Genomic DNA, 12,475 nt, shown 5'->3' on the forward strand with positions numbered 1-12,475 from the left:
TATTAGTTTCAAATTTTGTGAAATGATCTATATAATGCAAAAACCTGTATAACGCAAAAGCTCTGGTCCCAAGGTGTGCGTTATAACGGTCTTCTACTGTACTACAATATGCTCAAAAACATTATGATGTTATGTTTACTGGTCAGTTTTTGTTGTCTAAATTAATAATGCATAAAGTGATACACTAGTAGTGGCCAGCGCTTCGGTAGTTGCCACTTCAAATTTACTTATATACTTTGAAGAAAGGAATGAACAATGATAATGTTCATTGTGTGATTTTTTATTGGTACATAATGTAACTATCACATTGAATCAATTTTATTCATCAGTATTTTGAATTTAAAATAAGTAATGTAAATTTTACGGATGGAAAATATCAGATAGCCACTACTGAAATTTTCAGATGTTGAAGTGGCCACAACTGGATCAAATTTAAGGTTTGGGGAAAAAAATTGAACAAATTGAAAATCTGGCATTTTTAGAAAATGAGACGATAAAGGAAGAGTTAGGCTGTAATGTGCTCATTTTGTCCCGATGCGGGAATGTCCGCCAAAGTGTCCCGCTTTGTCGAAAAAGTCCTGCTTTTTTTGTTTAAATTCCGTCACACAAGAAATATAACATACAATCTAGATTTTTTAAATGCTTTTTCGATTTTTTGTTGTCAGTAAACTTAAGAACGCCATGTAAAATGTTATTCTTTAATGTTTAATACGCTGAACTACCTCCACCTTGATTTGGATTGAAGAGGAGGACCTGTTAAGCATCTAAATAGGCTGCAGAAGGAGTCTTTAATATTGTGGACCCACAGTTTAAAAATATATTTCATTGTGGCCACAACAAGTGCGTTTTTGAAGTGGCCACTACTGAAGCACTGGCCGCTACTGATGGGTTTACTTAAAGTTTGAAAATATTCCTTCCAAACAATCAAACTTTAATGGTGTGTCACGATTGATCATATTGTTTTCATGCCACCATGCACCAGTTATGAAAGGTAACTTTGAGAGTTTCGTGAAATAGCATTAAATTTAGATTTTAAATCAATAGATAGTATGTGTTTGCAAAATTTTGAGTGGAGTCACTTTCCTTTCTGAAGTGTGATGTATTTAAGAAAAGTAAGAAAGTGAAATTTCGTTGCATTTTACTGAGTACAAATATATTTTATTCTATTTCAAATTTCTTGATAAATTTTATGCGCTACTTTTGTCGTATCAAAAAGTCTTTATGAAGCATTATTATGCAAAATTACTACTTCAATATTTTTGTAGCTAACTCTCTTACTATATTGTTTGAAAGGCCCTTTCACCCTTTTTGAATTTGGAGTTAAGTACCGTTTATGCTCATGTAAAAGTTGATGTAAAGAATGAGGTTAAAAGTTCGGGTACAGAATTTCTGAAAATTTTCCCAAAACAATTGTTGAAAGAAGAAAAAACTCGAAAACCAGAATATTTTCCTGACTTTATTCTAACCCTTTTTAACAGATGCTAATGAAGTGAAATGCTCCCACATTCTGACTGTGAAATAAAGACAAAATAATCATAGGAAAAGTCCAAACAGTTGCAAAGTGCAGGAATTGTCGGATTCAATATTTTTTCTGGTTTTGGTCCATTAATTTGGACTGACCTGGTGTTGATCCATTAATTTGGTCCATTAATTTGAACTAATTTGTTGGTCATTAATAGGATTAATGACCATTTTTTAAAAAGTTAATGTAATACGCCTACAGTGCAAAATGTTACAGATATTAATTCAAAGTAATGGCAACAAGTGACAAAAATTGCAACTGCAGAAATACCCCCCCCCCCCCAACACACTCACTTTTTTTTTTACAAAAGAATAAAAATTGCTTGTTTCTTAGCATAAGAAAGATCATTACATTTTATTTTCCTTCTCATTAAAACATTTATAAAATCACAGCAAAACTGTCCCAATTTTCCTCCTGAAAGTAGGGGGTTGACTTACACGTGAGTTTATACGGTAATTAGTTTTAGCCTATTAAAAATGCAGTGCTTGAAGCTAGTACAAGTTAGTCAAATTTTAACTTCTCAATGCAAATGTTGAAATACTTTTTTTCTTCTAATTAAAGGCCTTTCAAACTTTGTATTTTTTCTTTCATTAAAATTTTTTCTAGTTTATAAGGGAAAATATTCCTTTAAAATTCCAATTGAAATATTGTAGTAACACACCATTTTATAAAATCTGTCACTGATTAACTTAGTTTTCCAACTTAATCATGCTTGAGCAAGTAAAAAAATTGAAATTTAATAATATATTACTTCATTTCATCATTTATCTCCTTTAAACATATTCGGATAATTTCTTCATTGATATAAATGAAATTTATATTTAGAACTTCAAACAAAATCTTTTAGGACGTGTGTCCCTAGTTTAGTTCATTTAACATCTGAACTTAGGTTCTCATTCATTTAACATCTGAACTTAGGTTCTCAGATTTAGAATAATTTACCTTTCAAACAGCGAACTTCATTTTTTTGTTTAAAAAACAATTTTTAATTGAAGCATCTTCAATCAACAGGTGATATGAATAAGATTTTTTAAATTTTTTGGGGGGTTTAAGATTACAATTGCAGAGTTTCAAGCAGCTAATTATAATAAATAATTACCTCTGTGCTGGGCACAAATTTGCAAATTAACTACAACTTTTACTGCAAATTTATGCTATACAGTAAACTCCTGATTATCACCGGCGGATTATTCGCGAGTCAATTAACAATCAGGAACATGTATTTTTGTAGCAAAAAGGAAATACAAATAAATATATATATATATATATATATATATATATATATATATATATATATATATATATATATATGTAGTCAAAAAATTGAAAAATAAACCTCTTTTTGTTAAATTTAGGTATTGTGCTTTTTTCATCGTACATACACTTGTTCTTGATTGATGTCAAGTTCTGTTGGGAAAAATTACAAATAATTTTTATTGTACCGTCTTTATTTTCACTTTGTATAGAAAGTATTATACACCAATACAGCCAACTTTTTGAAGAACAATTTTTACCTCATTAGCCCCTCATTTTAGCTTTTTTGCGGTTTATCCACGGCACTTGTGCCACTTAATTCCGCGGATAATCGGGAGTTAACTGTATTTGGTTTTCTTCAACTGTATGTTATCCTCTGTATAAGTAAAATAAACTATTGTAATTCATCATTTATGTACTCATTGGCAGAGTCACTGCCAAGAACATTTATAAGACTTATAAATTTACATAGTATACTGCCATTGCACTTGTTTATTGCACACTAAGTTATGGGTTAAAGCTAATATCGGGCAGCACTGAGGTGCAAGCACTTGTCAATACAGTTGAACTCTCTTAATACGATCACGTTTAATACGAAATCACGACTAAAGCGAACATTTTGTTCGTTAATTTTGGTTTGCTATCTAAATACATTGAAAATTTCACATTTAATACGTACGTAAATTAAATTGAAAGTCTTGGCTAAGACAATCAAAAATGTCTGACCTATTTACTTAAAATGCTCGTAGTTGAATACTGTAATTTTCTTTTTCTGAAATTATTCATCATTTTGTCAGGTAGTAGAAGTCTCATTGTGCAAAGAGATGAAAATATTAAATATTTTATATGGAAAATAAAGCCCGAACAATTGTTTACCTGTGGACAACCTATTCCGCGATTGTTGATTATCATTTTCATTTTTCAAGATTTTCGAAAAACATTCATTTATAAGAAACTAGCTGCGTTGCCCGGCTTTGCCCGGTCTATTTTGAAAACAAAAATTGTGTCAAGTGACATATATTCAACAATCAGGCATAAATAAAAGAAAAAAAAAATCAGCATGCAAAATTTCCCCTCCAAACAATGACGACAGATATTAAAATACTTTTAAGAAATTAAAATAAAATAAGAAAGATGGATTTAAAAAGTGTAACCATGGAAACACAAAATAAAATAAGTTTCAGAACTGAAAATGAGAAAGATGGAAATAATGGATTCAAAAAGCGTTACCGTGGAAACGCAAAATAAAATGGTTAAAAACTTGAATAGAGAACAGATTTTTGAACTTCATTTAATTCGCTTGTAACTTTTTTTCTAATGGAGATAGAGAGTTTAACTTCCGATCATAGGTTGATTTAGATCTGGAGTAAAAAAAGCAGCTCTATCCAATGCTGTCAAAAAGAAAACTGTAGGTCAATTCCTTCACTTTTTATTGATAAATTTAATGAAGAAAGTAGCGCCTAAATTTCAGCTAAGCCTAAACAAATTCGAGCTAAAAACGTCAATAACTCCCGCCGCAATTAAGTTAGAGCATTGGAACAAATTGCGTAGAACGCGGAAAATTCTTCCCTTTCCAACGATATATAATATTACTAATTGCAAGTAATTTTTCACCCCCATATTCTGGAATTTATGTGAAAATCGGGCCCAAATCAGAATAAAAAAGAACTATTCATCGAATTGTTTTCGAACTGGTCTGCAAACCTTCTCAGGACTTAAAGGAACAAATAGTGTAAATTTCAGCAAAATCGGCCGGGTAGTTCTCGAGTTTTGCGAGTTCAAACAAACAGACGCTTTTTGGGGATTTCATTTTATACTATGTAGAGATGAATGTTTAATTTTCTGAATGTAATAATTAATAGTAATGTTTTCTAAATACAGGTAAGCTTTTCTTCGTTTTTTCGCAGTATCACTTATTCACAGTTGTTACGAATAACGGCTAATACGAACAAATTCGTGAATTTTTGACATTTCGTATTAACCGAGTTCAACTGCATTTGTGCCATTGGAGCTGCCCCCACAGACTAGCGCAAAAAGCTAAACGATGTGCCATTTTGTAAGGGCACCCGTTTTTGCAAAAACTACCTTCTAATTAATGAATCGAAGATTCATTAGAAAGCAAATTAATCTTATTGGTATACTCCTTACAAAATGAGGCCTAGCTTAAGATTGTGGATTTGTTAAATGAATTTAGTACTGATTTCAAGAGGGGAGACTTTGCAAGTAAATGTTATTAATTGGTAGCGTAGCATCCTGAAGTCCCTTAACTATTCCAACAAAATCATAAAATCCTAAGTATCAATAATCAGTACAAAAGAATTCAAATGTATTAACTAATTTGGGATGTTACTGAATTGTACATTACTGCCACAAACTTGAAGACCAAAAATAGTATTGGCAGGTTTTGTAAAAATTAGAACTGGCAAGTGTGTTCATGTATTATTCTAAAACACACGCACACACACAAAAAAAACTATTAATGTTTTTCATCTGAATTTTAATTGTTATAGTTAATTTCACTTTTTGAATAAATTTAATTCAGAAAACACTAACGCATGGTGCAAAGTCAGTTAATGGTACTCTTTTTCAAATAAAATCTTAGTAGGTCAATTAATGTGTGGGAAAAAATATTTCTTCATACATTAAGTGACCAAATTTTAATGGATTCAAAAAATCTTTAAAAGAGATGAAGTTTTTTTTTTTTTTTTTTTGTATGAAAAATATCAACACATTTTGTTATCAGTGCATTACATTATATTAAGTGGAAGTGCATTCGACTTAAAATAAAATTTTCAATAAATTATACACATTCATTTAAAAGAAATCAGAATTTCAACTGTATGTAAATAATATGACAAAAGTTTTACTTCAGACTAATATGACCCAGCATGAAAGATTGCTTTAGTAAATTGAAATTTTGTTCTTTAGTGCATTCACTTTTTAACGAAATTCCTGTTGAATACAGTAAAATCTTTTTTTCTTCCTTAAAATTCATTATAATGCCTACACTGTATATTATAATTATACAAATAATTTGTAGCATGTTCTATTTCAAATATGTTTGAGAATTGCCTATTCTTTTTTAATGATTTTTTGTTTTAAAGTTGCCTTTTTTAAAATGATTTTCTTCAGCCATTACCATTACAGTATGCATATATACAGTGTACACATTTATTTATAAAAATGTAATTTAATAAATCTCTGATTAAAGAAAAACAATCGTAAAACTGAAATTGCCTTTCTCTTTTCACAAGATAAATCTCTACACACATTCACAGGTGTAATAAGCAGGGCCGGATTTGGAAGTGTGGAGGCCCCATGGCAACCAAGGCTCTTAATCGGGGTTCGAAAAGATCATCATATTTTCGAAAATATCCAATACTTTGATATATATATCCGAATATCTTAATATATAAAAATCAATGTCCTGAGATAACATATATATATATATCAATGCACAGTCAATGCTGCTGAAGCCTCAGATTTGGCAGGCATGTCCACATGATTATGAAAGTATCCACTAAGAAAGGTTTTTTCGAAATATTGATTAGTTCAGGAGAAATTAATTAAAACCCCTTAATTTCTGTGAAATTAAAAACCTGTCATTGAAATTTAAATCCCTTATTTTCGGAGGCTTTCCTCCCTTCAAATCATTATTCAGTACTTCATCTCAACTTTTGGTCGAAAGCGAATTTTAAATTTGATATTGTTTTTGTTTCTCACGTGATTCTTTGAGGCTTTTCTCAAGTCAAATAATAATGTTTCTGCCTTTTGCTTTCATTTTTTCAAAACTAGAAGCAAAGTTTTTAAGAACATCATCACAGGCGGACTATTCTTTTGAATTTGAATGAGTGCAGTTTCCTGTAAAAGTTTGCTTTGCAATAACCGTTAATAAGTCACAAGGACAGACATTAAAAGTAGCAGGAATCGATTTTGAAGAAGACTTTTTTTCAAACATGACCAATTTTATGTAGCTTACTCCAAAGTCAGTTCATCAAGCAGCTTAAAATAGTTTTAGCACCAGGAAAAAAACTAAAATTGTTGTATTTAAAGTTCTTGCTTAAACATAGGTATAACAATAAAATGTGGATGACCTGTGTTTGCAAAGATAATACTTTAAAAAGATCGTTAATAACAGTTGAAGATCGGTTAAAGACAATGACATACATATATGGTGTCCAGGGGCTCCGGGATCCTCTCAAAATTAGAAAAAATTATAGGTAATAAGTAATTATTATAGGGGATTTTCGAAACTAGGTGCACCAAGCACTGTTAACCTCTTCTAATTCCATTACCCGAGCAATGCCGCGTACGGGAATGCTAGTTTTGATATATATGTTTATATCCGATATTTTCGATCAGCACTTTAATAGTAAATACATCCTGAAGTTACTGCTATTTATTTTTTTTGTATTATTATTATAATTTATAGGGGAGAAACAACGTAAAAATTTGCTGACCCGTGAAAGTTAGAATATTTTGTAAAAATTTTATTGTGGGTAGCCCCGCCTGCCCTCCCCTAAATCCGGCCCTGGTAATAAGCAATTCATGTCATTAATACCCAGAAAAATCAACACAATGAAAACAAAAACTTCCATTTTGCAATTTGTGATTTTATTGTTGATTTTTGTCCTGCACAAAGGGGCATTTTTTTACTTATATGGAGTGACTTGGTATAATTTCTGATCATTGCATTCCTGGGGTAAAAACTGATCACATTATTTTGCTTTAAACAAGTGACTAAAATTAAAAATTTTAAAATCCCCGACTGGGTCACAAATGTAGAATCAAGAGAGAAAATTGAAAATCCTTTTCAGCCTTATTCTATTAAAAATCAATTACAAGTATTTTATTTGCGAAGTATTTTATTATAAGTATATTATTACAAGTATTTTATTTTATTATCATCCGAAGACGCAACCTAGCTAAGAACATTCTCGATCAACTCGCCCTTCGAACAAATTTTTTTCTTTTCAAAATCAGTCCATTCGTTTAGGCGCTAGAGCTAGAGTGCCACAGACTTGTCAAACTTATAACCCCCTTCCTTTGTGAGTTGGGGGTTAAAAATGAAATTTTGACAAATATTGCAAATGTTTCATGACACCATCGTAAGTTGGCAAATGAGATTTATTGCTTCGATAAAAGAACCATAAATGATACTCTTATTCATTATCTCTAGTTTTAGCCAGTAAGGGCATATTTTTGAAGGCCCAACTGAATGATTTACAGTCGAACCTGTCTATCTCAAAACCTGTGTATCTTGAAAAACTGCATATCTCGAATTTTTTTAATTTCCCAGCACTCTCAATTAATTTCTCATGATTTTTTCCCTGCTTTTCTCGAATACTTAGTACGTAAAACCTCTATTTCTCGAAGTTCAGATTTCGCTGCTACGGAAATTTGAAGTGCAACCTTGTTTTCTTTTCATGGTTTAAAGGACATAAAGGCAGGAGATGAGCCCTAAAATAAGAAATAATGGAGGATAATACCCAGCCTCGGGGGTTGGGGAGGGGACAGACAGAGTGAATGCAAGATGTAAACACTAACTGGCCCACAATACTACGAGAGTTGGGAGAGATGAAACGTCTCTCCAAGTTGACAAACTGGACACGTGGTGCTATTATTTCTCCTGCAAAGGAAAACAGGGTAAGGGAAACAGTAGGGGGCGAGAAGGAAGAATCAAAAGAATTCTTTGTTATCATTTTCCTTCAAATTGCTATACCTCGTGCCTGTTCGTGGAAGAAGACCAGAGTTCTTGAATGTGAAATTGTGTTCGGTGTGTTTTTTTTTTGTTGCTGTTCTGAGATTTTCACACAACTGCGTTATTCCTGAGTGTTTTGAGTAAGTTTGTTGTGTAAATACGGCGTCTGTGAAAAGAAAATTGAATGTTCTTCCTATAGAAGAGAAAAGAAAAATTTTGGACTTTCTGGGTCACAAAACCCTCTGATGAAAAAGTTGACGTTGCTAAGAAATTTAATATCCCGCCAAGCACTCTATCCACAATAATAAAAAACGAAACTTCGTTGGAGACGGACAATAAAAATGTTAAAAAAGTAAGAAAATTTACTTTTACTAATTTAGACGAATGTTTGAATTTGGTTTAAACAGTGTTTTTTAAAGAAATTCCTGTCAGCGGATTGATGCTGCAAGATAAAGCTTCGGAGTTTGCAAAAAAACTTGGGTATTCCCACTTTAAAGCGAACAATGGTTGGCTGGAGAGTTTTAAATGTAGACACGGCATTGGTTTTCGAAAGATATGTGGCAAAAGCGCAGCAGTACCACAAAGCATTTGCGACAAATGGATAACCGATGAGCTCCCTTCACTTCTGAAAAATTTTGATCCTATTGACGTTTATAATGCTGACGAAACAGGACTTTTTTATCAATGCTTGCCAAATAAAACAGCCGTTTTTAAAGGTGAAGAATGCAGAGGAGGAAAACAGAGCAAATTAAGAGTAACTGTTCTTTTAGCTGCTAATCAAGATGGAAGTGAGAAACTTCCACCTTTGACGATTGGGCGCTCTGCTAATCCCAGATGTTTTTCTAAAATAAAATCTTTCCCAATAGCGTACAAATCAAATCAGAAAGCCTGGATGACTAGCAATATTTTTGGCGAATGGTTGAAAGGGATTGACAGATCGATGGGCTTAAAAAAGAAAGATTTTACTTTTTATTGACAATTGTGCTGCACATACAAAACTCTAAAGAATGTTAGTGTTTAGTTTCTGCCGGCAAACACCACTTCAAAACTGCAACCCCTTGACCAAGGGGTAATACGAAGTTTCAAAGCCAGTTACAGGAAAGAACTTGTGGAAAGGTTATTGAGGAGCATTGACAAAGGAAACACCATTCAAAAAATCCACATCTTACATGCTATGAGAATGATAGATTACGCCTGGAGAAATGTCACCGCTGAAACGATCAAGAACAGTTTTATTAAAGCTGGATTCGGAGAAAAAATGCCAAGGCAAGAGGAAGTGCAAGAAATTGAAGACTTTGACATTGAGCTTCAAGATTCAGATTGGATGGAAATTAAAAGAAGCATGGAAGTAGACGTTTCATTTGAAGATTTTGTAAACGTGGATGATTCTGTGGCTACTTGGGGTGTCTTTACGGACGAAGAGATCATTAAAGAAGTTCAGGTCAATTCCGAAGACGACGATGATGAAACAGAACCGACAGAAATTCCCAAAGTCAATTTAAAAAAATGCTGAAAAAGCAATTGAAACTCTTAGAAACTTTCTTGAATCACAGGACGGTATTAGTAAGGAAGGTTTTACAGCCATTGCAAAATTAAAAAGAATTGTAGATGAAACGAAAACTGTCAATCATCAAACTTTATTAACAGCTTTTTTTCATTGAGGTATGTACATGGTATTGCATTAAATTATAATGAATTGTTTATTTAATTAATGTGTTTATTTATTTTATTTTCAGTATATTATATTTCTATTCAGTTCACTGACAGTGTACGCATTGCTTGAACAACTTATAGTCGCTAGATTTAAATACAAAAATCAAAACCTCCATATCTCGAAACCCCATCTTTCTCGAATTTTTTTTCTGAACTCTCGACATTCGAGATACACAGGTTCGACTGTATAAGAAAATATTTTACGCAAAACACTGTCGAATATCACTTGTTATCATAGAAAAAAAACCATTCATTCAGTAAAGTACCGCCCTATAGCCAGGGCTAAGGCAGAAATACACGTGTATTTCATGTAATTCATCCATTACTATTTTTTCTGCCAAGAGTGCTCTATATAATCTGTTTTGGTGTCAGAAACATTTTGAAGGAGTTTTTTTCCCCCACGTTCAGCGCAGAGTTATCACTAAAAAGTTAATCAAAGTACATAACGTATTACTGAATGTAGAATGTCTTAATAAACTGCATTTGAATAAAATTATGCACTTAAGAATAATAATATCAGCCTAAATACAACAAAAACACAGACTGGAAGAGCGAAATAGCGTTCACTTTCATGGAGAATAAAGAGCTTGGAATGCAGGAGTAGATATTGTGTATAAAAGAAGTTGCACAAGCATGATCATGCAGACTTTTTACATGAAAGAAAACACTACATCCAAAAATTTTTAAGCAGTGGAATGGGACCACATAAAAAAAAGGCCCACGTATAAAATAACCCCAAAACTTATCTTTAAACGAAATTAAAATAAACCAAGTTATGATCATTTTGCTGAATAGTCGGACAAAATTTCCCGAATAAGGACATTCTGGACAGTGGCGGATACTGGGGGGGGGGGGGGGACATGACCCCCCTCCCCTCAAACGAGTGGTAATATTTGAATGTTTGCTTAGAAAAATTTTAAAAATATTTTTTTGAATTCAATTTTTTATGGCATTACATAAAGAGATGGGTACAAAGCCCCCCCCCCCCCTCCAATCTGCGACAATACTTTGCAAACTGTTATAAGGTTGCATTTGAGTAATTAAAATGACTGCTTGAAAAGGAAAGAAGAAATCTACTGAAACCACAAGAAGGAATAATAAATAATTTTTGATCTCCCCTTTTTACTTTCTTCTATATAACTAATATATAGAAGAAAGTATTGGATTCGTGCAAATTTTTGAATTTCGATGGATTTGAACGTTTTGAGGTGTGCTGAGTTCATTTTGACTATTTTTGGAAAATGTCTGTCTGTGTGTGTCACGTATGTGTGTGACTAGTTTTTTGTGGCCGCTCTACAGCAAAAACTACCCTATGAAATCAAATAAAATTTGGTACACATATGTGCCTCTATGTGAACTTGTGCCCATTGGTTTTTGGCGTGAATTCCTCCAAGGGGGATGGAGCAATACGACGTTTCTTGAGTTATGTATGCCTGCTATTCCCCAGGAAGTAACTGGCAGAATTCAACAAAATTTGGTCCATATGTTGCCCTTAACAGGTACAGGTGCTGATTCAATTTTAGTGTCAATAGTTCAAACGGGGGTTGAGCTAGAACGTTTTTGGTTGTCAATCGACTGCTGTATCTTAAGAAATAATGAACGGAATCAAACAAAAATTTATCGGCAGGTAGTCCTTAGAGAGTATAAGAGCGGATCCTATTTTGGCGTCAACAGCTGAAAAGGGGGTGGCACAATCGAACGTTCTTTTTTTTTTCCATTGTGAGTGCCATATCTCAAGAAGTAATGCTACGATTTGGATGAATTTTGGAATAAATTTAAATCGATATGTAAACAGGAGTTGGTTCAATTCGGGTGCCAGTCACTCCATGGGGGGCATTTTTTTTTTTTTTTTTGTGTGTGGATAAAAATAGCTTTATAATTGCAACAATAAGCAAGATAAATTGTAATAGACTGTCGTCTGCGTATTTCGTGTGATTTTAATTGTTGGAAAATTACCAGAAAACCCCAAATATTTAAACTTCTTAACTGTTGCCATCTTGTGTTTAACAAATAAAATGCTTCCTCGTCAAGCATGGGGAGGGATCAGAATTATAAGAAAGTATTTTGTGGCATTACATGTCACTTTTCTATTTAGATATATTCAGTGAAACATCTTTGCTTGATACAGTCTCTTCTTTACGGCTCTACCTTTAGAAGCTAGTAAAATGAAAACAAAGAAGTGTCTGTCGCCCAATTCATTGCTGTGGAGATTTTTAGATAGTTTCGTTTTTGTCCATACTGAGTTTATTTTTAAATGAGCTGTTAATAGTTAAAATCAGTGTTTT

General features: G+C 32.7%; 1 protein-coding gene across 1 annotated transcript in view; it reads left to right on the forward strand.

The window, feature by feature from the left end:
* The window catches only part of LOC129235129 (FERM domain-containing protein 3-like), a 39,688-nt gene extending 29,698 nt beyond the window's left edge, over positions 1-9,990 (forward strand). Inside the window, exon 14 of the mRNA XM_054868819.1 lies at positions 9,665-9,990. Coding sequence (XP_054724794.1) covers positions 9,665-9,990 — 326 coding nt within the window. The remainder of the gene's footprint in view (positions 1-9,664) is intronic.
* Positions 9,991-12,475: the final 2,485 nt, after the last annotated feature.

Source organism: Uloborus diversus, chromosome 2, assembly GCF_026930045.1.
Source record: "Uloborus diversus isolate 005 chromosome 2, Udiv.v.3.1, whole genome shotgun sequence".
In the NCBI taxonomy this organism is placed as follows: Eukaryota; Metazoa; Arthropoda; class Arachnida; order Araneae; family Uloboridae; genus Uloborus; species Uloborus diversus.